This window comes from Lontra canadensis, unplaced genomic scaffold (genome assembly GCF_010015895.1).
Source record: "Lontra canadensis isolate GAN:19392208 unplaced genomic scaffold, GSC_riverotter_1.0 scaffold76, whole genome shotgun sequence".
Taxonomy (NCBI): domain Eukaryota; kingdom Metazoa; phylum Chordata; class Mammalia; order Carnivora; family Mustelidae; genus Lontra; species Lontra canadensis.
Window position 1 is genome coordinate 395,777 of NW_022631070.1, and position 26,917 is coordinate 422,693.

Below are 26,917 nucleotides of genomic sequence, written 5' to 3' on the forward strand. Positions count from 1 at the left end.
ACCTGGTATGCGCCCCCAGGGACAGGCTCACCAAAAAGAGGACATTGATTTTTTTTTCCCTTTCTTTTCTCGGACACCCTGCAGTCTGGCTGGGGAAAGATAAAATTACCAGTCCCTCTCAATATTTAATCTTTTTAAATCATAAAAGACTATCCCAAAGCCTTTTCCATTGAGAAGTAGAAACAAGATTTTCAGTGTGGAGAAGGTCTTGTGGAGACTGGAAACATCTGGCCACCAGTAGGCAGCCAGAATGACCTCAGGGGACATTTCTGAAGGCAGAGCCCGGTTGGCAGCCTCCTGCTGCGTCTCCGTGTAGCCTCACCCTCTCCTGTGTCAGGTGATCCCCCACTTAGGGTCCTTGAAGGATCACCTCAAGCACCAGGCTTCCCCCTACCACAGCCAGCTGCCACAGGTGTTGGCCGGCTTCCACTTGATTTGTTCTCCACCTTTTCCCTCCCCCAGGAAATCACAGCTTTTCGCACGGACCACACAGCAGGCTGCTGTCTATGCAGTCAAGACAAAGCAGAGGAGTTTGGGAAGAAGGCAGGGAGTAGAGGTTCCCTCTTCCTCCGCTTCTCTGAGGAGAACACTCAGTGCGACCAGATGGGTTTTCTCTTCTGGATGAAGGCCTTGATTCCCTCCTGCCCGTCCTTCAGGGCCACGTTGTCCACCATGGTCTGGGAGGTGAGGTGGTAGGCTGTTCGAAGGTCCTGGGGCAGCTGCCTATAGAAGGTGGCCTTGCCCAGAGATACCACGGGACGGCTCAAGGAGGCAATCTTCTTTGCGATTCTCATGGTCTCCTCCTCCAGCTGCTCTTCTGGAACAACTTTGCTCAGCAGCCCGTGGAGTAAGGCCTCCTGAGCAGAAATGGGCTCCCCGGTGAAAAGCATTTCTAAGGCCACCTGAGGGAGGAAATGTGTTACTAAGGCATGCTCCCTGTGACCCCCAGCTAGCCAAGCGCCACCCTCTCCCTTCCACTCTGCCTACTTCCCTACCACCTCAGCCCAGTTATCTGCTTTCTCAAATAACACGTCATCCGTCAGGCCCGACGTCTACAATACCCAGACTCCTGCCAGGGACAGGGTTGGATCTTTCCAAGAGCAAGGAGAAGGCGAGTGCCCAGGGAAGAACCCGACTCCCCGCCTTCCTGGAGAAGGCAGAGAGGCCTTTCCCTAGCTCCTTCACCAGAGCTGATCTCCCAGCACCCCCTGAAGCCAGGGGCTCCCCTCTGTCTCTTGCAAGGGCCAGGTACAGGACATCTGATGGGAGGGCACCAAAACTGAAGCCCCAGGCCTGCCCCAGACCGACGGAGGGGCCACTTTCCAGAAGGAGGGACATGCTCAGAGATGCCACCACCACAGTCTGACTGAAAGCCCAGCCCCCCCAAAACCAGAGACGGGGGTGTTGAAAGGAAATGCCTTCCAGGGACCAGACTCGGGATCCCGGCATGATGTAACTTACACAAGAGCCTGCCTCCTTCTAACCACCTCCGTCTCCCCACCCTTTCCAGGCCTGCAGAACGAGGGGAGAGCCTCCCTACTCTTCGTGGTTTGCTCTGTCCCATAGCCTGCCGTGTACTGCACCTCCGTTCTCTTTCCACAAAGTCTGGCCTCTTGAGATTCAAATTCATGATTCCCGCCGCACACAGAGCACGGGCCGGGGTGGGGGGAGGCGCCTGTCTACTCCCCCCACCCCCTGCAGCCCTGATGTTCCTTGAGCGCCCTGGGCATGCTGTCACCTTGGGGAGCTTGTACTTGGTGTCCCCTCCGCCTGCGATGCTCCATCCCCAGGTGTCCTCAGGACTGGTGCCCTCGTCCCCGTCAGGTCTCCGCTCCTGCGTCCTCTTGTCCCCACGGTCCTCCCAGACCAGGCTAGTCAACCTGGAGGTCACACCCAGCACTCTCCCCCTTTCCGGCCGTGTCTTCATCCTTTGCGCTTCTGCCGTTTAGCACACCACGTGCTCGACACGTTGATCTTGTGTATCGTGATCGCCTTTGCTGGCAGGTGAACGCCACCAGATCACGGAGTTTATTCAAAACTGTTCCGTTGAGTTCTGCGTTCCGTTCTTGCACACAGTAGGCGGCTTACTAAGTATTGATGCGTGGTTGGAGGAGTGGATGGATGAAAGCAGGTGGTACGGCAGGTGGGGGAGGCTTCCGTTCTTCGCAGGCTTGGTCAGAGCGATGGCTCAGCTCCCACCTGGCTCGTCTGCTTGGGCCGCCTGGTCTTGGAACCTGGCTGCCATGTTGTATGGGGAAGTCTGAGACACATGAGAGACCGTGTGAAGAGTTCCAGTGACCGGGCCAGCTGGGGTCCCCGCCGAGAGGCTACCCAGCAGCTGGACACGGGGGTCTGCAAGCACTCAGATGATGCTCACCCCCGCATCTTCTGTTCCCCCAGCTGAGGCCACACATGCTGCAGAGCCGAGAAGCTTCCTCGGGGACCCCTGCCCGGATTGCAGATTCACGAGCTCAACAATCTGCTGCTGTTGCTTTGAGCCACTGAGTTATGGGTGGTTTCCTCTGCAGTAGTGGGTAATGGGACTAGACTGAGATAAAATTTTGGGGTCATTAGCATTTAGATCATGCTACGCAGCCTTGGTGCCGTCATGTATTTGGGGCCCGGTCGTATCTTGTGGTGCGGGATTGCCATGTGCATTGTGGAATGTTCATCAGCGTCCCTGGTCTCTATCTGCCAGATGCCAGGAGTTCTGTGTCCCACCCCAACAGCTGCGACCCTCACAGACGTCCCCCCGGCACTACCAGATGTCCGCCTGAGCCAGTGTTGCTTCCAGAGAGAACCGCTGACTTAGATGGTTTTTCTAGATCATGAGGCTAGACTGTCGCAGCTAGGGGCGGAGCTTTGGTAAGAAGGGAGGGGTCAGAAGGCCGGGCTCGGGGACTCCTGCCATCGTGGGGACAGGTGGGAAACACACTGGACTGGTAGTTGGGGCACGTAATGCTGGGCCCCGGCTTCCCCTCTGCAAGGTTAGGCAGTGGACTAAATCCCAGCATGTCCAGTTTGGGGGCGTGTGATGTCAGCACGTGGGAGGCAGCAGGTACGCGATGCCTGTGGGTCAGTCTATGCCTGTGGGTCACCCCAGAGACTGTGCATTAGTTGACCGGGAATAGTATCATGGCGTCAAAGCCTCTTGGAAGCCCCTGGTTGAACGTAGAGCTAAAAGCCAGGTCCTGCTGAGGAAGGGCTGCAAAGACCCCGCAGAAGACACCCAGTGAGTCACACGAAGGGGCCGGGACAATGTCGGCTCTGTCACTGCCTGACAAGCACATGTCAGCAGGGACTCCGGTGAGAAGCCAGGGGAAAGCCGGGCCACTGCACCTTCCAGCCTTTCTTTTCCTCCATTCATGCAGGCGGCTCTCCAGAAATTCATGGGACCACAGAGCAGACAGTGGCCAGCCCTGAAAACAACACTAAAAATAAAATCTGGTGAAGACAAGTCATCAGACGCTTTACAGTCATCAATCGCTTTACAGCAATCCCTTTACAGCAATGGGCAAGACCTCAAATAGCCTTCCAAGAGTAGTTATGAGGGGTGCCTGGGGGGCACGGTCGGTTGAGTGTCCAGCTCCTGGTTTCAGCTCAGGTCATGACCTCAGGGTTTTGAGAACGAGCCCCGTGTCAGGCTCCATGCTGGGTGGGGAGCCTGCTTGGGATTCTCTCCCTTTCTTTCTCTCTCTCTCTGCCCCTCTCACTCTCTCTCTTTCACAAATAAATAAAAATCTTCTTAAAACAAGTAGCTGTGAATGCTAGGAGAGTGGTAAGGAGGAAATCGTTACAGTCAAAGCATCAGTGTTCCCTTCGCGGGCTCAGAGGACAGGCATTCATCCATCCTGGGCCATCCCTACTTGCTGGCCGGGCTCATCATCTGTCCGTGGGACGGTCCCTTGTCAATGCCTTCCTCCAACGGATGCTTTCATTAGTGTCGCTCTCTTCCTGAGCCTCCTTGGCTCTGTTCTCCTTCCTCTGCTTCCACGACCCACCAACCGAGCTCCTGTCTGGCCAGGGCCACTGCCAGGGCCCAAGAGATCAAGAAGTTTTCAGAGTGAGTCCTTTGGAGTCCAAGCTTCTGCAGGCCTGGACACAGACCAGGGTGTGGGCAGGAGCCTGGTCCTGTCTGCGGAGTGTAGCTTCTCCAAGGGACCCCTGGGCACGTTGCTTCTCGTCCCCTTTCCCCAGCTGGCATGCATGTGTACAAATGACTCTCAGAGATGCGGCAAAGAACAGCTAACGAAGGACCTCAGGGCTCATAGCACATGGAGTGTGACAGAAATGCAGGGGAAAACGGTCCAGCAACACATGAACCGGGGGAAAGAACTATGATGGTTCTGCTCACTCGAGGGACCTGGCACGAGTCTGCGTTTAAGCTGGGGGCTGCGGGCCAGCTTCCGTATGCAGGAACTCCAAGCAGAGCCAATCTTCTCTTGGGCATCCATTCACCCCACAAAGACTTACAGAGGAGAGCTCCAAGAATCCAGGGCAGTGCTATGCACTGAACTGTGTCTCCCCAAAACGCACGTGTGCAAGTCCTGAGCCCCAGTGCAACTGTATTTGGAGCTGGGGCCTTTGGGGTAGTAATTAAGGTTAACTGAGGTCATTGGGTAGGGCCCTGATTCCATAGGATTGGGGGCCTTAGGAGCAGAGTTAGGGATCTCTGTGTTCATGTCTCTCTCACATTGCCATATGAGGACATAGTAGGAAGGTGGCTAGCTCGTACCAGGTTTCACATCTGCCGGCACATCGAGCTGTGACACCCAGCCTCTGGAACTGTGAGAGAGCAAATTTCTGTTGTTTCAGCCGCCCAGTCCCTGGCACGTACTACAGCAGCCCAAGGTGACCAATACATACCCAGGAAGACTGTGTGTTTTTGTAATGTCTTAATTCTGAAGCAACGCCAAAAACACATTAAAAAAGACATCCAAGTTCGTGAACTGAATGAGTCTGGGAGAATGTGGAGTCCTCACCCCTGGGGAGGAGTGAATAGGGCACCCCGTCTGTCAGGCCCAGGCAGCTCTGCCCACGGGAGAACACATGATCTCTTAAATTGCCGTCTAGATAAACGATTCCTAATGTTACTTCAGGGTCTCTAATATCCACAAAAAGGAAGTGACCTTGAGCTATAGCATGAGGGGTTGTTATTGGATAGAAGATATTTTCCCTTTCAGTCAGTCAGCCAGCCAAGCGGAGAAGGACAGAGACAGACAGATGGTCAGAACGCGAGCGACCATCAGAGATCAGTCCACCCTCTGAAGTTCATGCTCGACACACTCAGAAGTAAAATGGCGCCTACACACCATCCCGGCCTCTCCTACCACCGCCAGTGGGTGTGGTTCTGCTAAATTCAGAAATCACCTCACAAGGAAATACTGTCAAAGACACAAGATGCTCATCTTTCTGGAATGCTCTAAAGGCAGCCTTGCCTACAGGTGGGTGAAGGGACCACAATGTCTGGATGGGTCCCCTCCACTCCTGGATCATCCTCCCTTCTGGGCGCAAACCCCCTTTATTATCGTTTACACAGACTCACAGTAAAAAAAAAAAAAACAAGCAAAAAAAAAAAAACCACACACACACACACACAAAAAAACTGATTTGTTAAATGGTAGTGAGTTCACTTATGTCCCCATCCTCTCTCCCACTAGATGGAAAGTGACAGACTGTCCCATGAAGAGGGATCACGAGGGGTCACGAGGAGGGGCTGTGCTCCAAGTCTCAGTGTGCTTTGGAGCCCCATCTGGGTGGCCTCGGTGTGGTCGAGGGGCTTGGAGTTGGGCGCGCCGGCTCTGCTTCTCAGTCCCTCTGCACACCCAGGCAGCGCCACAGACATGTCATGTCCCAGGAGGATGGTGGAGAGGTGGCTAGCTGAGCGGCTTCCTTCTAGCAAACGACGGATGCGTCTGACTAGATGGGAACAGGGAGGAAGGGGCCCCCATGGCTCTTCCTGAGGGAGGCATCGCTGGCCCGGGGCAGCCCCGAGACAGGTGCACCGGGGTCCACCTGGACCAGGCAGGGACTCGCTCTCCCGGGCACTTCCGTTCCTTTCATTCCCAGGGACCAGGAAGGTCTTAAGGGGATTCACGCAACCCTTGAAGTCTTGATGGAAGGAAGGTCAGCATCCCCGCCTGGTTCATCCCCTTCTTTGGGCCTTGGTTTCCTCATCTGCTTCCTGGGCTCATACTGATTTACAAAGATTTTACCCAGGCGGGTTGGATAACAAGAGTTGTACTCTCTAAAGAAAAGAAAGCCTGTTTATTCTCTAGCTAATCAGCACCATCTTTGCTTCAGATGAGAGAGAAAGCACCTTCTCTCATCCTTTTCCTTCATCAATTCAAGCTGCCTTTTATGATGGCACTTCTTGGGTCCCTGTAACAAGCTGGGGGTTTCGCACTTCCTCTTCCTGGGGCACTTGTGTTAAAAACAACAGCACCTGAGGCCAAGGCAAACCCTGAGAGCAGCAAGATTTGGGTCTGGAGTTGGTCCCCCGAGTTCCAATCCCAGATGGGCCACTTACTAACCACAAAATCTTAAGCATGCAACTTAAGCCCTCTGAGTCTGTTTCCTCATCTGAAGGTAGGAATGAGCCTTCCGTCCTCCCACGGGATTGCAGAGATGAGAGACAGTAAGTGTATAGCTAACACTACCCTGCTGGGCACTCAGTCAGCACCTAATAAATGCACTGATGATAGTAACACGCCTATTCCAAGTGTACATTTGTATGACTCTGATTGGCTATTAGGTATCACAGCCCTGAAAGGGGGTGATTCTTTAAAGCCGAAGGGTCTTGGGGGCACCTCGAGTCACACCTATGGTAAGAACTGGCTGGCGATGCAGTAAGGGCTCAGGAAGGAAGGAAGCCGACGGAGAGTCACAAGGTGGGTTTGGTTGCTGGGAGATATCAGGTAAGGCCCTGAATTGCCCCCTCAAACCCTTTTGTAAATCGGGGGTTGAACCACATGGTCTCAAAGCGCAGAGGCCAATGGCTGTGCAGTTCTCTGTTCAAGTACAGATTCTGATGTGGTCAGTCTAGGGGGCTGGGACCCTGCATTTCTCAGGCTCTCTGGTGGTCTCCAAACCAGGCTGAGTAGCAAGACGTTAACACTCTTTCCAGCTTGGAAGTTCTACTCTCTTTTTAAGATTTTGTTTATTTATTTGACAGAGAACACAAGTAGGCAGAGAGGCAGGCAGAGAGAGGGGGGGAAGCAGGCTCCCTGCTGAGCAGATAGCCTGATGCGGGGCTCAATCCCAGGACCCTGAGATCATGACCTGTGTGGAAGGCAGAGGCTTAACCCACTGAGCCCCCAGGCGCCCAGTTCTACTCTGTTCTAATGGGATTTGAGGAAATCCGATTCCACAGATACCCCAGGCAACTAGATGGAAGCCAGCGTTCCCACCACAGAGAAGTGATGGGCTGGGGAGTTGGGGTTCGGATTTTCCCATGCTCTCCTGGGATACCAGCTGCTTGAGGGCCCGCTCTGGCTGGGGAAGAGAGCAGCTGCACCAAGGCAGTGTTTAGAAGGTGCAGTGAAGATGCATTATTTAACTCATGCCAGAGGAGAGATACAGTTTACAAATGTGGAAAATTATTCACGCCCGGGCTCAGTCTGGCTTGAACACAAGGGCTGCACTCCATCTCTGCCGGGAAACCGCCGCCCTCCATCTCCAGCACAGCTGAGCCATTTCCCACGGTGACCAGCAGAGGGCACTGGTGGACCCACACCCATGGCTCTAGCTGGGGCAGAAAGGATAGAGCTCTCAGGGCAGGCAAGTTTGCAAAAGCACTTGCTTGCTTCCCTGTGGCTACGCGCAGTGGAAACGTGTGCCCCCCACCCACCGAAGCCCACGGGCCTGTGTATGGATGTGTTCATAGGGGTGCAATCAAGCAATGACCGCAGGGAGGGGTGTTTCCGGTTAGGTTTAGATTTTTATGAATTCCTACTTGCCTCCTCCAGGGGGCAGCACAGGTGATACCTGAAGATCAGCAACCTGGCAAAGGCCCTAGGTTCTGACAGACTTCTTCCCACTGAGTTCCCTTTATCAGTATTGTGATTTCAGATCATGAGTGTTGACCCCAAACTGTGTATCCCCTTCACGCCTCTGGGGAGTAATGAACCCAACAGGCAAAGACATCTGCAGATAGCTCTGAACCACTTTCAGACTGCTAACTGGGAAGAACCCCGGGGGTCAGATCACAAGGAGCACAGATCAAGGAGCTGAGTGGGGACGATACTGGAGACTCTGCCCTCGTCTTCTCAGCAGGCCTGGCCCTTGCCAAAACTACCCAGGGGAAGTCAGAGCTACTTTTGTTCTTGCAATGTCCTGCCCCTTCATCTGTCATGCCAAGTAGTTAGGCAGTGTGGTTCTGAGCACCGGGCTTCCTGGAAACTTAAGGCCTATGTGTGTCACATGTGAGTTTTTTTCTCTTCTCAAAAACTCTTTTAAAATTTGACAAATGTGATAACAATGTTTGCATTTCTAGGACTCCATTGTAAGCCTCGATGGGAAAAGTTTGTGTTAAGAAAGAATGGATTCTTATCCTAACGGCAGGGCTGATACAAAGGTTTGGGTGCCTCACTATGGACCCTTCCAGAACATCAGGTGTTAAGGAAGATGAACACCTGCTGATGGGGTCACCCGTCCACCTGCTGATGATGCGACAGGCCTCGTGACTTGATTTGCACAATTGTACGGCAGTTTGTCCGTGAGCTCCGACAATCTACTTGAGATGCACTTTGATTTCATGTACTTGGCACAGAGGAGAGACTTAAGAAGTATTTGCTGAATTACCGTACATGCATTTAAAGTGAACTTGTCTCCTGACAGGATGAAACCCGCTTAGTCTGCAAACCTTTTGGCAAGCTGTTACGTCTGACAGCTCACCTCTGCCCACTTTCAGCCACTGTTCCTGAGGGTGTGTGCTCTCACACTCTGCCTTCAGACCTTTCTCACAAATACACATTTCTGTGAAAACTAATGAGGCACCATTAGGGGAAGGAACGCATCCCTAAACTTCTTGTTCCCGCCGCTTGATTTCCCTGGGGTCTCATCTCTTTGGTGCCTCAGGCATGTGGGCAACTGCTAATTTTCGTAGTTGACGTTAAAATGGATAATATATTCTAGAAAGCGGTTTAGGTTCCCTACATTCTGCAACTTTGCCAACCTCTCCCTTTCTGGAAACACATTTCTAGTTGAGAATGAGGATGTATTTTTTTCTAGAACAGGAAAACCCCTGGTTTACACTTAAGAGCTCCTTAGTAAATCTTATTTTATGATGGGATAGGAAGAACGAGTTTCATGAAGAACGTGGACGTCACCGTGGTCAGCAACGACCGACCACCTCATGTAATGTGGCTCCTTCCAGGGCAGATCCAGTATGCCAAGCACGGGCTCGTCTTGCTCCTCAAACACAACCATTGCGAACCTGACACACTCAGGGAATCAGCTCTTTTCAGTCCTTTCTGGAACAAGACAGATCGCTGGCAAGCAGTAAGCCGGGGACACTAGCATCCTAGCCTCCTGATACTGGCCTAGGTCCCCCCAGGTGGTCCAACAAAACGGAGTTTCAACGGCAGGGCCAGTAAGAGGACAAGAATGTGTGCAAACAAAGCAGGACCCTAACTAGTCGTCCTGAGGGGCCCGCGAGGGTGACACGCGATGAGAAGCTCAGAGGAACAGGTGCCAGCCATCCCCGCCCCCACACTTGGCTTCAGAAGGGACACTGCAGCGCAGCCCGTCAAACACTCTGGGCGGAACGTCCTGATCCAGTCCTTGTAACCAGTGAGTTCTGGAACCGACCACCCCGTGCCCTGGGGGATCGCATGGGGAGGGCCCACAGGGTGTTCAGTTACCTTCCTCGGCACCGCTCTCCCCAGGGCCACCCCAGGGGTGGAGCAGAAAAGCCCGATGTTCACCCCGGGGGTGGCGAAAGAGGACCTGTCGCTCGCCACAGCAATGTCACAGCTGGCAACGAGCTGGCAGCCGGCCGCAGTGGCCAAGCCGTTCACCATGGCAATGACGGGGACCGGGAGCTTCTGGATCAGCAGCATGACCTAAAAGGGCAAACACACGACTTCGTTTTCTGCCAAAAGCAAAATGCAACACGCACACGGACGATTTTCTGTGACTTCACCCTTCCCAGAGCATGTCCCCTATGCGTTCGATCAGAGTCTCGGAAAAAAAGGGTGAAAGAAAGCTTGAAGAGAACTAACCTGGCATCAAATACCAACTGTTTGGTCTTCCTGAGACCCAGGGGAGGAGGGGACAGTAGGTGACAACCAGGGCCGGAAAGCTCAGCGGGGAAGGAACTCGCCCAGGCGGGGAGATTTGAAATAGCGTCTGGCTGATGACACAGCCCTGGTCCTTCTACACCTGGCAGGACCCTCTGTGAGGTCACGGTCCCCTCTGACCACGTCCCCAGCAGCCCCCCATGAAGCACAGAGCTGATTCTGATCTCTGGGGAACCGCGCCCGCTGCAAGTCTGAAACTGGTATTTGCTACCTCCTTGAAAAATGAAGCTGGAAGACAAATTACTTCTCAAATTACTGCCCTGAATGTCCTCTCAATTCCTTTATAACAGTGGGAAGGAACCCTGTCATGATCAAAATAAACAAAATTCCCTAAACGGGGCTTCTGGCACACAGAGGAGCCAAAAACTGGCTCGTGCGACCCCTCCCCCACTCCATAAATTTCTGGAACTTATTTTTGCAGCTTACCAAATACCGTGGTTGATTTCTCCATTTTTTTTTTTTTTTTTTATGTCACACAAAACAGACTGTGTCACTATGGTAACTTGGACGTATACACAGTTGCACTTTGAACCCTGGCAGGGAAGGAGGGCAAGTGGGAAGGAGCTACTACATCTGGGTTTGCTTCCTCGGCGGCCACTCTGAAAAAATGACTTTCCTTGGTTTGAAGGTTTTGCCCAAGGAACTCCGCCTTCTGCATTCACAAACATGGTCTATTCGGCAGCTGTACTATAAAATGATAATATATTTAGGGATATGACATCATGTTCTATAATAGTGGTTTGGACTTTTTTAGGGGGTCACCTTGTGAGAACCTGATAAACGCTATTGACTTTCTCCTCAGAAAAATGCACGTGTGCATATCCACACCCCAAACGGCTCCGGATGTAGGGGCTCTGAGAACTCTAGGCGAGGACGAGTGTGGTCAGTGACTGAGCTCATTCTCAGAGAACTGCAGCAGCAGGGGGAGAACTCTTGCCCAAGAACTTGTAGCGTCTTGCAGCAAAGAAAGATTCTTTTTGGCTCTGAGTGTCGTCTGTCGCCTAATGAGCTGGTTACTTATGAAAAGTCACTTGGCCGCGATTAGCGTTGAACGGTCTGTGTCTCCCGTGTGCCTGCTATGGAGCACTAGGAGTCTATACCACCTGCTGGGAAAGTACTGAGAGTAGATCCCAACAATATTAAAAATATTTATACTTTTCATCTAGGGAACATTTCTAAGGAATAATCCTAAAATAGGGTAAAAAGGTGTCTAGGCAGAGATGTTAAATTATTTTATTAAAAAATTATTTTATAGTGGTGATAAACTAATAAGTAATGAATATATATAAATAAATAAGGGGCACCTGGGCGGCTCAGTCAGTTAAGCGTCTGCCTTCAGCTCAGGTGATGATCCCAGGGTCCTGAGATGGAGCCCCACACCAGGCTCTCTGCTCAGGGGGAACCAGCTTCTCCCTCTCCCCCTTGCTTGTGTTCTCTTTCTCTCCCTCTCTCTCTCTCTCCCTCTCAAATAAAATTTTAAAAAAATAATAAGTAAATAAGTATAGTGACTATGTAAACTAATTGTCCACTTAATGGAACGCCGTGTTCTCATTTTGAGATTTTCCACCAGACATAGCAGCATGGTCTGACCTTGCATAGTGGGCTGGAGCCAGGCTCCTGGGGTCTGATGCCCAGTCTGCCACTTACCCACTGGCTATCCCCCAGTCTTCACATCTGGGTATAATAATGGGCACAAGAATAGAACCAATCTTCTAGAACATGAGAATTCTATATATGTCTAAAGTATTCAAAACATTACATGGCACATGGTTAAGCATTCAGTGCTATAATCACATTATACAGTTATACAGCATAATTGCCCCTATGTATGATTATTCAGACAAATAGGTTCATGTGGGAAAAGATTTGAAAGAAATCTACTAAATATTAGCATTCTCTCTGGGTGGTATGATCATGGTCTAGTATCAGCAGTTTGTTTTCCTGCCTTTTTCTGGATTTTCAAATTTTTCCATGTTTATTATTTGTATAATTAAAACATATTTTAAGTAACTTTTTTTAACAAGGCTCCATGCCCAACATGGGGCTGAACCCATGACCCTGAGATTGAGTCACATGCTCTACTGACTGAGCCAGCCAGGTACCCCAAAAATGTCTTTTATTTCTTAAATTTTTCTATTTTTTCAAGATTATTTGAGAGAGAGTGTGCATGCACACATGTGCACACGCATGGTGGGGCGGGGGAGAGAGAGATTCTCCAGCAGACTCCCTGCTGAGCGAGGAGCCCCACATGGGGCTTGATCCCACATCCCTGAGATCACAACCGCAGCAGAAATCAAGAATCAGACCCCTAACTGACTGAGCCACCCGCGTGCCCCCAAAACATACTTCAAATAAAGTTAGCAACACAGAAAAGACAAAGACAAGTTAGATAACAAATCAGCTGAGGCAGCCAATCCCTTGGTAGTCAAGAAATGATTTTCCCTCCTAGTTTACCTTCCTGAACTAAGTATTTTTCCTGGGTTCTCTGCCTTCTCCAAATGCGGCATCAGTGTAACTACAGCTTAGCCTCACTCAGTAGCATGACTGCGGGCTCTGCGAGCAGCCTTGTCCCATTGCCGTTTCAGCGGTGAGGCCGAGGAGAAAGAGAAGACTCTCTTCCTGGACTAAGGTTTCCACCTCAGACTTCAACAGGACAAAAGAAGGGACACACGCAGTGGGTCTCCAGGGAAATGTGTCGGGCCAGCTCCACAAAGGGTTACTTTTGGTCTCCCATAGTCACGATTTTTTCTCCTTCTCCATTTACCCTATTCCTAGTTTGTAAATAATTAACAATTAGGTGGCACTTGGTGTCTGCAAGGAATCTGCTATAGTTTAGATTCTGAGCCAAGTCAGGAATCTCCGTCTTCCTCTCTAAACCCGCATTTTCTCGTGTGTGAACAGAACAGTGAAATCTCTAGCTCATTCTGTCCCAATCTGTCCGTTGATCACATTTGGAAACGGAAATCTTCCAAGTTCATGGTGCTCCTATTTGTCCAAGACATTGTGATTTTCTTAGAAGTATTCAAGAAACCAGGGCACTTCCGCTCCGATCTCCGTGTTAGGACAAGGTCCCGTTTATGCACTCTGTCTTTTTCAGTGAGCCCGAGACATCCAGGGGTTGCCAGCGTCCATGAAATCTGGCCTTTCTCCTCTGAAGCAGCGCCGGGCTCCCCTGTGGCCGTCTGGCTAACCCGTTGGGATCTCAGTTCGTGAAGACACCACAGCAGAGTGATAAAAGCAGGCCCTTGAGGGAGGAGGGAAGGGCTCTAGTGGTTCTCTTTCATGCTTTTCTGTTTTAGCCAAACACAGTGGATATTGTAGAGAAATCACTTCTAAAGCGCCGTGCCTTGCCAAACACCAGAGCAGAACGTTATATAAACATCACTGGTGTGGAACAAAACACCGAAGCCTTAGCTCCGGGTTGCCTCTGCGTCTCCGTGAAGCCCAAGTCAACTGCTTTCCTGGCTTGTCGACATGAGAAAAGTCTTAACGGGCTCTCCGTACGGCATTCTGGAAAGGCAAGGGAAACAAATGGTGGCCGAGAAGCCATCTCAGTCACCTTCCTGCCAGCCTCCCTGGTGCGCGCCTCTGTCTTGTCTGTAGAGAAGGTATCAGGAAACACTTGTTGAATCGTTAACGACCAAATACGTGAGCAAGTCCATGAATGAATGAAAAATTCGGTGAAGTAATTTTAGGGCCAGGTTATGAAACTGCTTTTGGTCTTTTTTTTTTTTTAAGATTGGTTTATTTAAGAGAGTTTTTAAAGATTTATTTATTTGTAAAATAAATAGAGCATGCGGGGGGCAGAGGGCAAGGGAGAGAGAATCTCAAGTAGGCTCCACGCTCATCGTGGAGCCCGACATGGGGCTCGAGCTCACAACCTGATAACAGGACCGGAGCCGAAACCCAGAGTCGGTTGCTTAGTGGACTGCGGCACCCAGGCTCCCCTGACGCTGTGTTCTGTCTTGCTTCTCACCTACATTTCCAGTTTCAGTTTGGCAGGAGGTTTGTTTTTCCTTCTTTTTCCCTCAGTGCCTGGCAAGTACTGTGCATACAGTGGTGCTCAATAACGAGTTATGAAACAAGCAAAGCATGACCTGGGGTGGACTCGGTGTGATTATAACCATTGCAAGCCTTTTGTTCCTCTTCCTCCTCTCTGCTGGCAGTTTCTCTCCTTCGTATGGTTAAAGACACAGACCATGAGAAGTAAACATGAAGAGGTTCATTTTCCACTTGGAGGCGGTGATTACAAAGGTTGGTCGGAAGAAGGGTTTGAAAAATAATCTTTAAAATCATTATGGTTATTCCATTCACAAATATTCTCTCTCTGCCATTAACAGAGTTGTTTTAGTTTAAAATTTTAAAAAATTACACTGATCTTGGGCCCTTCCCCTCTACAGATGTTCACACCCACCCTCTGCCTCTGACTTGAGACACGTCTACCAAGACACACCCCCACGGTCCCGGACGCGGCCACTGTCAGCACCAGCCTGTATCGACCTTTCTCCGGCAGGTAACAAGATCACTTGCCAACAGTGCCCACTTGAAAATCGAAACCAAATAGTGGCCTGGTTAAAGGATGGGCCAATGACCAGTCTGCAGGGACTCGGTCTCAGAGATAAAGCCTTGTGTGTCCACCGGAAGCATCATTCAGTATTTCACGTGGCTCTCATTTTTGAGCTGTGATGTCACCCCTCAGCCCAGCTTACCTCAGAACAGGTCTGAAACACTTCAGTGTGATAATCTGGGCTTCGCTCATCCGTCAGTTCCTTTAAATCATGCCCAGAAGAAAAAACGGGCCCCTCAGCTGCACGTTTCCAGTAAAGAAAAGAAAAGAAAGAGAAGTAAGCAGCCAGAGCTTGAACGTTCCCTTATGTACCTCCCAGGTAATGTAACAGCAATCGCGCTGATGCCGTGGACACTTTGAGTTGCTGGCTCAGTTCTGATAGAATAATTCCATTTTGCTTGCAAAGTGACAGCCAGGGTTTTGTGGTGACAAAGTAAGGGGAGGCATGGGTTCTCGAAGGTCTGTGGTGGAACCAGTGAAAACATGCCATACCAACAAGAAGGCTCAGTAACCATGGCAAATGTCCTCCTTCCAGAATTATCTGCTGGTTTCACACTTCTGTGTCTGGACTTGGTCCGGCCTGACTGTATAGACTCACTTGGGCCCATCAAATCCACCCCGCCTCCCGCAGTGTCCCTGTCCTTCCGTCCACAGATCGCGGCCACCCACACAGGTTGGGATCAGGAAGGTCGGACTGTGAGGAAGGATTGGACGATGTGGTTTTACTGATACTATTGCTATTAACAACAATGACAAAATGGACACAACCCATCAGCTGGTAGCACTTTCTCCTACTTCCCTTTGGCTGCGGCTGCTGGGACAGACGATGTTACTCCTGGCACGCCAATGAGAAAATTGTGTGGCTGTGAGTTAGCACCCGGCTTACTGCACCCGGCTTACAACCACCATGGCTCCTGGACAATATTTGTTCTATTTCTTCCCCCCTCGCCATATAAAAAGTTGAAAATTTGGGGGCGCCTTGGTGGCTCAGTTGGTTAAGCGCCTGACTCTTGATTTCAGCTCAGGTCATGATCTCGGGGTCACGAGATCGAGTCCTGTGTCAGGCTCTGTGATGAGCGTGACGTCTGCTTGAGATTCTCTTTCTCTGCCCCTCCCCTCGCTTATGTGGGAACACGCCCTATCTCATAAGTAAATAAATATATAAATAAATAAAATTTAAAAGATTTTTTAAAAAGATGAAAATTTACATTCAATCACAGAGAAGAAAGTAACATTCTACGTATCTGCCTCCAGAAACACAGATTTTTTAACTTTTTTTAAAAAAATAGTGCATCATAGGGCAGCATCTGTTTTCTGTGGTTGCTTTACAATGCAGGCAGGCTGTTATTTATGCCGCTGTCATCATCACCAGACGACTTGGTAAAAGTTCTTACTGGAAATAGAGAAGGAAAGAAATGAGCAAAATAGATCATGCTTCCTGGGACCCTTGAAGAAGACCACAGATCTCGGCTGAAAGCTTAGGAAGAATGGGAAAGACCAGTCAATTGCCCAGCAACCTGTCCTGACCAGCTAGGTAGTCTGCCGAAAGCTTTAGTGATTAAACCCATCTGATCAGATCCATGAAGACATCAGTTCTCGGACTTTGATGGGGAGACCAGCACAGCCAGGGCTGGCAATGTTTCCTACCTGACACGTCCGACAAAATGGAAAAAGACATACTCTCACTGCACAGTAATCTTCCCTATAATTTCCACCGCTAATTACACAGGGGTTTTTGTTCATAATGTTCTTGTAAAGGAGCTTCAGAAACAATTCTCCCATGAGGGGAAGGAATGCCTCAGTTGACCAAAGAATTTTGAGAAGGTCAGTACCTGAAATGATGATGACTCTTAGGTCTTTGCTCTCGGCTTCGTGAAGAAGGTCACTCTGCAGAGATTTCAGCATGGCTAATGACAGCGCGTTCCTCTTCTTCGGATCACTCAAGACAATGTTCCTGGGAAGAACGTTTTATAATCACTGTATAAGTACACGTGTCAAAACAAATGAGGACCCTGATTCCTTTCTTACCCTGGGGGCTCTTTATAAAACACAAGAAAGGGAACCCTTGGTGCTTAGAGGCTACTGAGAGGGTCTGCCAACTATCGAGAGATATGGCTAAGGCAAAACAAGGAGACTACCCAAAATGTGGGCTGGGCTTCCCACCCCCTTTCCCTGGATTTCTCTTTTTCTCCAGGTTTGCGGTCAGAAACATGACGGCCTCCTCCCCCCAAAGGGTAGGTTACAGCAGTTCCAGAAACCATCACTGTTCCTTCCGAGAGGCAGTGAGGCCTCTGAGACCCAAGGAAGCTGCCACGTGTAGCTACCTTCCACTTCTCTCTCTCTGCTGTTCTTCAAGAGAGTAAGGTCAGGGAAGGAGCCGAGAATGGAAACACACCCCCAGATCTCCTCCCGTGCACCCCATCAAGGGGGCAGTGCGGTTACAGCAGCCAACACATCTTGATGACCCCATCTTTCCATGTTTTTCGAGCAGCATCCTGCAATTCTGCAGAATAATTCGCACTGAGAACAGGGGATGTGTGAGGAGCAGAAGGAAGGAGTGGACAGCAAGGGGGCTCTTTCGGGACATGTCCTCCGACTAGGAGCTGGCATGCCAAGGTCTCGCTATATTGTCGTCCGGCTGCCTGTACACAGGAATGTCTTCTTTGTGCGTTTACATGGAATGGGGGGGAACCAGACCCCAGGCTGTTGTTCTGTACGTTGCATCTGTTTCCCCTCTGTCCCCACCTCCATGATTACTGCCGTTCTCACTCTTTCTCTGGATCTGATAACTCCTGCTGTGTGTCAGCCTGGATCCTCCTAAACTCGCCCTCTGGGCCACCGGCTTCTGGAAAACCACTCCAGTGAGTGACTTTATTCCAGCGCTATACGAATACCCACTTCTTCGGGACACCGTTCTGGCTTTGCTGCCACCTTCAGATGGCTGTGACAGTCACGTTTCCTCCTGGGTGCTGAGAATGACTAGCAGCTGATAGGCAGATATGCAATGAAACCCGCATTCTGGGGTGTCGTAAAAGAAGTGTCCACGAACCTTCCAGTAAGATAATGAATGTGCTTTCTGTAGCAAATCTCAGAGCTGCCATCCCGTCAGCGACATATGCTTAAATTAAATTCTAAGGCCTCGGGCAAAATCGTGCAGAAAGATGCCAGCGCCCAGATCCCCTTGCTGCGCAGCAGTGTCTGGTCATATGTGGCCCATTAATCCCATGGCTTGTGCATTGCACACCCTGTCAGAGTGCTCTGAATTGCTGAGTTCACTTCTCAACCCAGACCAGCCAGGCTTCTGTTCCTGCTACTCCACTCAATCTGTCCTCGCCCAGCATCTCCTCCTTGTCAGAACAAGTCTGGTGGCCATTGGGATCATGCTCTCCTTCTGTCTCCTGTCTTTTGGTGCTTCTCTAGCCTGTCCTCCTCTCCTTCTTCAGGGTGCTCCTTGCCTTCTGCTCACCCCTACGTGATCCTCAGAGCCGCCCCCCCCCGCCACTTTTTGTTCCATGCTCTTCCAAGGCAACCTGACCATGGACTTGGCTTCAGCTGGTACCGCTATGCTGATGACTTCCAACCTTTGCCCTCACCCAGACCTCCGTCCTGAGCTCCAGGTCTACTCTACAAGTTCATTCCCACGTCCTCTGGACCATCCTGGGGCATCGTCCCCAACTCCCTTCATCTTAACGCTACCACTCAGTTGCTCAAGCCAGAAACTGAAAGCCTTCTTAGACTGCTATTTCTTCCCTCTTGAACTGGCCGTCAAAGCTGATAATACCTGCTAAGAATCTTAGCAGTCTGAATTCTCCCAGTGACTATCTTGGGTCGAAACGTGTGACGCCTTGCACCTACAGCTTCACCAACACGACCACCGGAAGAGGGAATCACTAAGAGGGAGGTTACTGCCAGAGCACGTGACAAAAAGTAGTATTTCTGTTTGCAGGGCAAGAGATGGGCCCTGGGGAGGCCCTGATGAGCTATCTGGAGCCCATCACATCATTGTTAAACCCCCAGAAAGTTCATGAGGCGAGGCACCTGTCATGTTCACACAGACACTCAACAGATACCTGCTGAGCGAATTAATGACCCCAAATAGCATTTTGATTTTTCACAGCCAATTTCACTAACTCCTGGAAATTTTCATCTCACCTAGGTAGGTTTGTTAGTTTGTTTGTTTGCCACCCCTTTTAAACCTCAGTGGCAAGGACACTGAGCTAGAGAGCAGAGCGGAAACAACTTCGGAGGCAGACAGACCTTTTCCTGCCTCCTGGCTTTCTTTCCTCCCAGCTGTGTGGCCTTGAGCCAGTGGCCACCTCTCTGAACTCGGTTCCTCACTGTAGGATGGGGACAACCTAACCTACCTCGCAGGCTCTAGAGGGATTAGGGGTAGCAACTGTACTGTGCCTAGCACAGTACTCCAATTCCTGCTCCATGACGATCACTGCTGAGAGGAACAGCTCTGAAAAGGGATGCTTGAGGTGTGACTGAGTTGTTCAAACTCACCAGCTTCATGCCTAACATACCACTGCTTCTGTGGTGCGTTTGGAGGTTCCCACTTATTGATTCCGAGCATTTATGTCAGATTGATTCTTCCCATCGTCTCCCTTTCTGACTCATGTTTAGCTCCGGAGAACTCACCCAGACCTTCAGTCCACTGGCTCCATGCCAGATGTCAGGGTTCTGAACCAGATTTGCAGAAGCAGGGGCACCCTTGACAATGAGCAAGGAGCCCTGCCCGGGCCCGGTACTTCTGGGTACCCCAGCTCCAGCTGTGCCCTGCCAGATGAGCCAGGAGTCCACCTGAATAGAATGATATGCCCACCTGGAAGTCACCACCCCCTTCCAGACCCTGCTGTGGTTACCTGAGACTCTGGAATTCTCTGGCTTTGCAGAGGGGCATCCTTAAGCCCCTGGGGTGGCCACGTACAATTATTTCTAGGAGGGGAGGTGAGAGAGAGAGAATGTGGGCACACTGGATGGGGTGTCTGCAGACCCGTGTGCCAAGCTCCTGGCAGAGCAGCAGGAAGGAGGGGTGGAGAAGTGAGAGGGGGTGAACATAGGGTGGGACGAAAAGAAAGTTGCAGGCCAGCAAGCAGCTGGCTCGCCACTGCTTTGGGGAAACTCCTAGGAGCCTCAGGATTATAAATTCGAGCATGGTCTTCCAGGTCTATGAAGACACACTTCTCAGGGTAGAAGAAGAAAACGTATTTAGCTGTTAGTTTGATTTGTGACTTCTAAATACTTAGCACGCTGGGTAGGCCTCTCTTTGCACCCTTGCCCTGGTGGGGCAAACAATAGGGTGAGGCCTGGATGGGGCTAGCGGTCCTTCAACCTTTGCTACTCCAATTCCAGTTTGTGCACCGGTTTTCTTGTTTCATTTTGTTTTGTTTTGTTTTTTAAGGGTTTTAGGCTTGTTGAGCCACAGGGCAGAGCTTAGTACAGTGTGCCCTTCGTCCTTCATATTGACCTGCCCCCACTGGGATACTCCTGGGACAGGGCCAAGGAGCAGCTCGGCTTTGCCTAACCTGGCGCTGGAACCAGGTCAAGGTTGTGAGAAGCACAGAACCTCTTTTTCAAGGCCACAGCAGCGGTCTGGCCACCTGCTGAGCTGCCCACACGGAGCCTAAAACCCACTGAAGACTCGGATCCGTTGCCCCGGGGGTTTAGGGGCAGTGCTGGGGCCTTCCGAGTTTGTCCCATTTGAAATTTTCTGGTGTGTCCTGCAGGATCCGAAATGCTACAGTGCCCAGGCAAGTGACTTGAGGAAACCCCGTGTCCGCGGCTGGGTTCCTTTGGCCGAGACGGACAAACTGGTGTCCCCAGCGGATATAGCTGGCCCCTGGCCGAGTCCCCGGTGGCCTCCGCGTGCGGTGACTGCCCATCTCTGCCCGGGTCCCTGCCGCCCACCCCCACCCGGGAGCTGCCCCGCTAGGCCCCTGGGCTGGTCCGGAAGGGCCCGGCGCCCGCGCGGCCCCGCCGCTGACCTGATGCCGTCCTGCTGCCGCGCGCGGGTGGGTCGCGGCGGGAGCTCTGGCCGCTGGGCCCCGGCCGGACCCCTGCAGCAGAAGCTGGCGGAGAGCTGGGCCCACGGGCTTCGCCCGAGCCAGGCGGGCCCCTTTGCTCCGAAGGCCCGGAAGCCGGCGGCGGCCATGGCAGCCAGAGACGTGCCCCAGAGGGCCGGACGCCCCGAGGGTCGCGGGTGCGAGCCGGGCCCCTGCGCCTCAACAGCTGAGGGTCGCAGCAACACCCGCAAAAAGCTAGAACTCCCACGCCAGGTCTAGGTCTGTCTCCTCCGGTAGGCCAGACCCTCCCCCTTCCCCGCCCCTTATGCCCCGCCCCTTCCGTCGCCCGGCCCTGCCCCTTCAGATGCCCGGCCCCGCCTCCCTGCGTTGCGCCACCACCTCCGCCGACCCCCCCGCCCCCGGCTCCCCTCCACGCCCTCAGGCCCCGCCGCGAATACCGCCCACTGCGCCGTCAGGCCTCTTGCTCACCGCCCGCCCTGCTGGCTCCGCCCCGCCAGGCCCCGCCCCCTCCGCCCCGCCCCGCCCCCGTGGGGCTGAGGGGTGGAGTCTGGGGTGGTGCGCAGACACCAAACCTGCAGGCCAAGTGTTTGCCGTAAAGAGTTCAGGGGAGGCGGGGAGCGGGCTTCTTTCTGCATCGACGCCGAGAATGTGGTTTGCCTGGATTAGGAAAATGAGGGTTAGCAGGTGGCGACTGGTATGAGCTGTGGTGGCCACGTTGTTACTTCCGCCCGGCCCCCGCAAACCCGCTCAGGCGTCGCAGGTGATCACAGGTCCCAAAGGGAGGTGCATTCCATACAGGCGTTGACTTTTGAAGGACTTCATGTCGTCTCCTCGGAAACCCTGCATCTGTCTCTTGGGTGTTTCAAATGCACCCGGGAGGGAAAGAGAGATCCTTCTTAGGATCTAATCGGCTGGCCCTACAGGAGACAGAGAATTTCCTGTCGCTGAAAGCTTAAGTATAATAAGAATATTCTCATTGTCATGTGTTAGCTAAACTCTCAAAGTTTGGAGGTTTTAAAAAATTTTCTTAAATATTTTATTTTTATTGACTACATGCTCATTTTCAGTAGTAGATACCCTCGGCAGGAGTTGCTCTGGTCTCAGGACACAAACTTGTATCTCCCACTGCTGTCCTGTTTCAAGTATTTTAGTCAACAAAAGCATCTTTTTGAAATATGTCTGATGGGGGGGGCGCCTGGGTGGCTCAGTGGGTTAAGCCTCTGCCTTCGGCTCAGGTCATGATCTCAGGGTCCAGGAATCGAGTCCCTCATGGGGCTCTCTGCTTAGCGGAGAGCCTGCTTCCTCCTCTCTCTCTGCCTGCCTCTCTGCCTACTTGTGATCTCTGTCTGTCAAATAAATAGATAAAATCTTTTTTTTTTTTTAGATTTTTTTTTTTTTTTTTTGACAGAGAGAGATCACAAGCAGGCAGAGAGGCAGGCAGAGAGAGAGGAGGAAGCAGGCTCCCTGCTGAGCAGAGAGCCCAATGTGGGGCTCGATCCCAGGACCCTGAGATCACGATCTGAGCCGAAGGCAGCGGCTTAACCCACTGAGCCACCCAGGCACCCCCAATAGATAAAATCTTAAAAAGAGAGAGAGAGAAAGAAATATGCCTGATCAGGACGCCTGGGTGGCTCTGTCAGTTGAGGGTCGGCCTTCAACTCGGGTCATGATCTGGTGATCCTGGGACTGAGTCCCCTATCCAGCTCCCGGCTCAGTGGGGAGCCTACTTCTCCCTCTGCTTGTGCGCTCTCTCTCTCTGACAAATAAATTAATTAAATCTTTATTTTAAAAAAGCAACAAAAGAAATGAAATCTATCTGATCACGCCACTTCTCTGCTTCCCACTGTGACATGTGGCCCCCACTCACACGACAGCCTGTCTTGTGCTATTGTCCATGCTCCGGGTGCACAACGGATCCAAGTCTGGAGATTGGCAGGACACATGGAAGAAAGGGTCTCAGCCCTCAAGGGGCTTACAGTCTCTAGGAGAGACACTGTGCCCAGGACCCTCCGCACCCTGTACACTGAGAAGTTTTGCAAGGATCACAATTATACAAAGACATAGGCAAATGGTTTTGTTGGGGGTGCATGTTGGCTTCAAATAGTCACACACTTGGGTTAATTCTCAGCCTCATCATTGGACAGAACACTTACGTACAGAAGAGTATTCTGAAATATCCACTGAGACCTCCTGTACCAGGGAGGAAACTGCTCCGTTTCCCTGACCCTTGGTCCCTGCTCCATGAACGGAGCTGGGGTATTCCTTTCATTGTCTCGAAGGAACAGGGGGTCTGGCAGAACTCAGAGACAAACACGGGGCAAATTTTGGCTTGCAGATTGTGAGCACTTGGGTGTTGGAAGGAACACCAAACAGACATAATAGATTTGGGAAGGTGGTACTCATGAGTTAGAATGAGGTCTCCAGCCTGAGGCCAGATTTAAGTTCTCTGGGTGTGGGGGCAAAGATAGGGCAGTGGGGCTGGTGGGAAAAGCCAGAAGAGGCAACTGTTATAGGATTTGGGGAAAGCGTTGGGTCTAAGGCTCCTGGAGAAGAAGTGGGAATGGCAAGAAGCCCTAGCTGGGGCAGAGGCAGGCTTGCTCTGTTTCCTTGATAGAACCCCGGGGAAGTCATGAGACTTGAGATGCCATGAAATGTCTGAGCCGATGGGCCCGAACACCTCCCACAGAATTCCCCGTGGTCCAGTGTGGTGCTGTGACAACAGGTGGGTATCTGTCCTTGGAGAGGGGCTCAGAAACAGCTGACAAAGGTCAGGACACCAGGAGATCCTGAGTGGGGAATGGAGGATGGCTCAGGAAGTATGGATTGCCAAGTTGAAGAGGGAATGAGGCCATCTCAGATGGATGCCATCACCCGTACCCTTCAGGTAAGCTAGAATATGCCCAGGTTAACAAGAATAACAAAAAGAGGTCTAAGTGGCTGAAACAACAGGACTCATTTCTCACTTGCACTTCAGGTTGACTGGAGATCAGGGGAAAGCCCTGTGCTGGGTCAGCACTGTCCTGGGCCCCCCGGGATCTACTGGAGCAGCATTTATCTGGAAAGTTGCCAGTCTCTGTGGCAGAGGGGGGGGAAAGAATGAGGAAAAGCATGAACTGGTATCTAAACCTTCCTTCTGGAACTGACACTTGCTCTTACGTTCCATTTGCCAAAGCAAGCCACGTGGCCACACTTAGCTTATAGGAAAGTGCAATCCTGCCATGAGTTTGGAAGCATGGAGCCAGAATCTTTTCCAGCAATGACTGCCTAATGACTACCATGATCTCTCAAGCACAGAGCCTTGGTTCAGTGTGGTTAACTAACTTAGGCTTATGATTCAGGAACTGGTGCTAGAATTCCGAATTGGCTTAGGTTAAGTTTTTGCCTCCAGGCAGAATGGAGATCTGACATAGAAATTAAGCTGACATAGAAAATGAAGTTAAAAATCTAGAACACTGAGTTTGTGCACTGGGACTCGAATCTATCCCTTTGGTCATGCCACATCCTGCAGAAAGGCAAGTCAGGCAGGATCACAAAGCAAGAGCAGAATGATCACCACCATGAGCCAAAGTCCACCCCTGGAAGACATTTCCCACTGTCTGACCAAGATTTGTTTTGCTGGCAGGATGGGGGCTTTGGTTGGGAGATGAAGAGCCTGCTGTATCCCAACACAGGGTTTGGAATAGAAGAGAAATCTGGAGTTTACGGTTTTGAGAAAAAGAAGGGGCAAGGAGAGCCCGCAGAAACTGCAAATCACAGACAAAAATGGAAGTTTCCAGAGACAGCATCCAGTACTTCTACATTTTATTTAATAATAATAATAGTGGCTCTTTGAGAGCCCCCCCCATTGGCCCAGTGCCTGTGCTTGTTGCTCCCCATCTGCCCTCTGAGGGTGACTAGTGAGGCAGCTGTCACGATCCGGGTTCCGAGAGGGCTGGCCAGCGGCCCTTGCACTCTGCACCGTAGGTGCAAAGTTGGGGCTGGACGCTGGAGGTCACCAGAAGGATGGGGCTGCGATGGGGCTTTCTGCACTCATCTACATCCTGGTGCCTGCTCTCTCCTCCCTTTCCTGCCTCCGTTCTTCCGTCATTTCCTTCAGAGCCTGTTGCTCTGGTTGGACAGTGGCAAAGCAACACAGGACAGATGGACGGCCATCGCAGGGTCCAAGCGGGACTCGAACCATTGCAGAACCCCTCCTCTCAGGCTTTAAGATGGCCAAGAGTCTTTTCCGTCAGGCCCTTTCTCCAGGCCTCCTCTGCCTCTCATTCATTTCGGAGGGGCTGCCTGTCTTTCTTCTCCCTTGTTCAGCGCCCTTCTAATCTATTTTCCACACGGACCTTCTCCCTGACACAATTTGATTTTCAGGTTGCTAGCAGGCTTCTTTCTGGCTTTGATTTATGTGCCCCTTCTCGGTGCCACATGCCTTTGCTGTATAGATGTGTCTTTGCTACCTTTTCACGTTCCCTTTAAAGACCCACAGATGCTTGGCAGAAACGTTGTGGAAATAATGCCAAATTAAAGACAGTTCTCAGGAGCCTGGTATCTCAGACTTGATGTGGGAAGGAAGGAAGATTTAGAACTCCTCCGCGTGCAGAGAAAGAAGAGTGAAGGGCAGATTTTCTGCTGCTTATGGCTTGGTTTTTGAACTTCTTTTTATTGATTTCAGGCCCTTCTAAGGAAGGCAATGTAATGACACAGTTCAGAGGTACAGTGAGAAAGTGGGGCTGAGTTTCATTGGCGGTCCCTCTGGCACCGGGCTGATTCCACAGTTCCGGCTGCCCCCTCAGACCTCTGATTCTCCTCACATCTGTCCCTCCCCCCAAAGCCATTTGGGAGGTCAGTCCCCCCAAACCAGAAATATTTCAGACTTTCCTTGGTTCACAGCTACAGATGCTTTTCAATGCTCCGATTCTATTATTTTATATTTTATTTAAAATCCACTGGTCATTATCCTAATGCGTTTGCAAACCTGAAACTTCTTTGCGGACAAAGCCATAACCTCCAGTTGGGTGATAATTCATTTAGAAACTAAACGGGGGCAGGGAGGGAGGAGGAGTGCATGGATGAAATTAAGTTCCTTTAATCCCCACTTTGCACAAAGTCTTGCCTTAAACCAGACAAGGTCCATAAGCCCCGAGGAGGGATGGGGGGAGAGGTGTGGGCTGCCGGAGGCGCATGTGTCTCACCGCGTTGGGGCTGGACATCGGGGCTTGAATGAGCTTGCTAAGCGAAAGGATCCTTATGGCACACTGATAGCCCCTTGCTGGAGGACACGAGGGCATTTGGGAGAGGAATGGTCATCATCGGATCCATTAAATGATGCTAGAGAAAGACAGCCAGGTGGAGGCTGGAGGCTGCAGAGCCTGGCCGCTCATCCCCACTCGGGGGTCCCTGCCGAGGAAGGGCCACGAGGCCCCAGGGCGAAGCCAGCCTCAGGGAGGGCAAGTCCTGGAGCTCCTGCAGGGCAGGGAGTCCAGGGTTCCCATCTGCTGCGCCTCCTGCCTTTTACCACACCTCCCGGTAATTCCAGTCCCACCACACGGAGAGAAGGTTACATTCTATTTCAGTATTTTGGGAGGAAAGGAAGAGTAGCAGACGTCCCGGCATCGGACAGGTGAACGTCCAGCCAGAGGCACATACAGGCCACTGTGCCGAGTGGTCTATTGCCTGAATATTCCAGATAGCCCCAGCCAGGGATTCAGGTGCTGGTGGAGGGAGTGGGAAGGAGAGGGCTTTGGCTGGACTGGAAGTAGTTTCCTGCTTGGTTGCTGGAGGCGGGGAGGGACAAGTTTCCTTTTTTGGTAGTTACTCCCTCACTGGTTTGATGGTCGTGAGCCATTCACCAAGGAGCTTGCCTCCTCATCTGTAAAATGGAGGAAATAAGATTTTCATCCTTTCACAAAATATTCATTGAGCAGACTGTGTGCTAGGTGTTGATTTAGACGCCATGGAGACCAATCCAAGTCCTTACTCCCAGAGGGCTTGAATTCTAGCACAGGGAGCAGAACAGAAACAGATCTGTGGGC

At 51.4% G+C, this 26,917-nt stretch overlaps 1 protein-coding gene across 1 annotated transcript; it reads right to left on the reverse strand.

The window, feature by feature from the left end:
• Window positions 1-527: 527 nt before the first annotated feature.
• ECHDC3 (enoyl-CoA hydratase domain containing 3) lies at window positions 528-21,105 on the reverse strand. Its single transcript, XM_032881603.1, has 5 exons — window positions 20,856-21,105; window positions 16,701-16,822; window positions 15,011-15,108; window positions 9,864-10,064; window positions 528-902 (listed from the first exon to the last, which is right to left on the reverse strand). Exons 1-5 carry the CDS (start codon window positions 21,020-21,022, stop codon window positions 591-593), a joined length of 900 nt encoding a protein of 299 aa, XP_032737494.1. The 5' UTR covers window positions 21,023-21,105; the 3' UTR covers window positions 528-590.
• Between the last annotated feature and the right edge of the window lie 5,812 nt (window positions 21,106-26,917).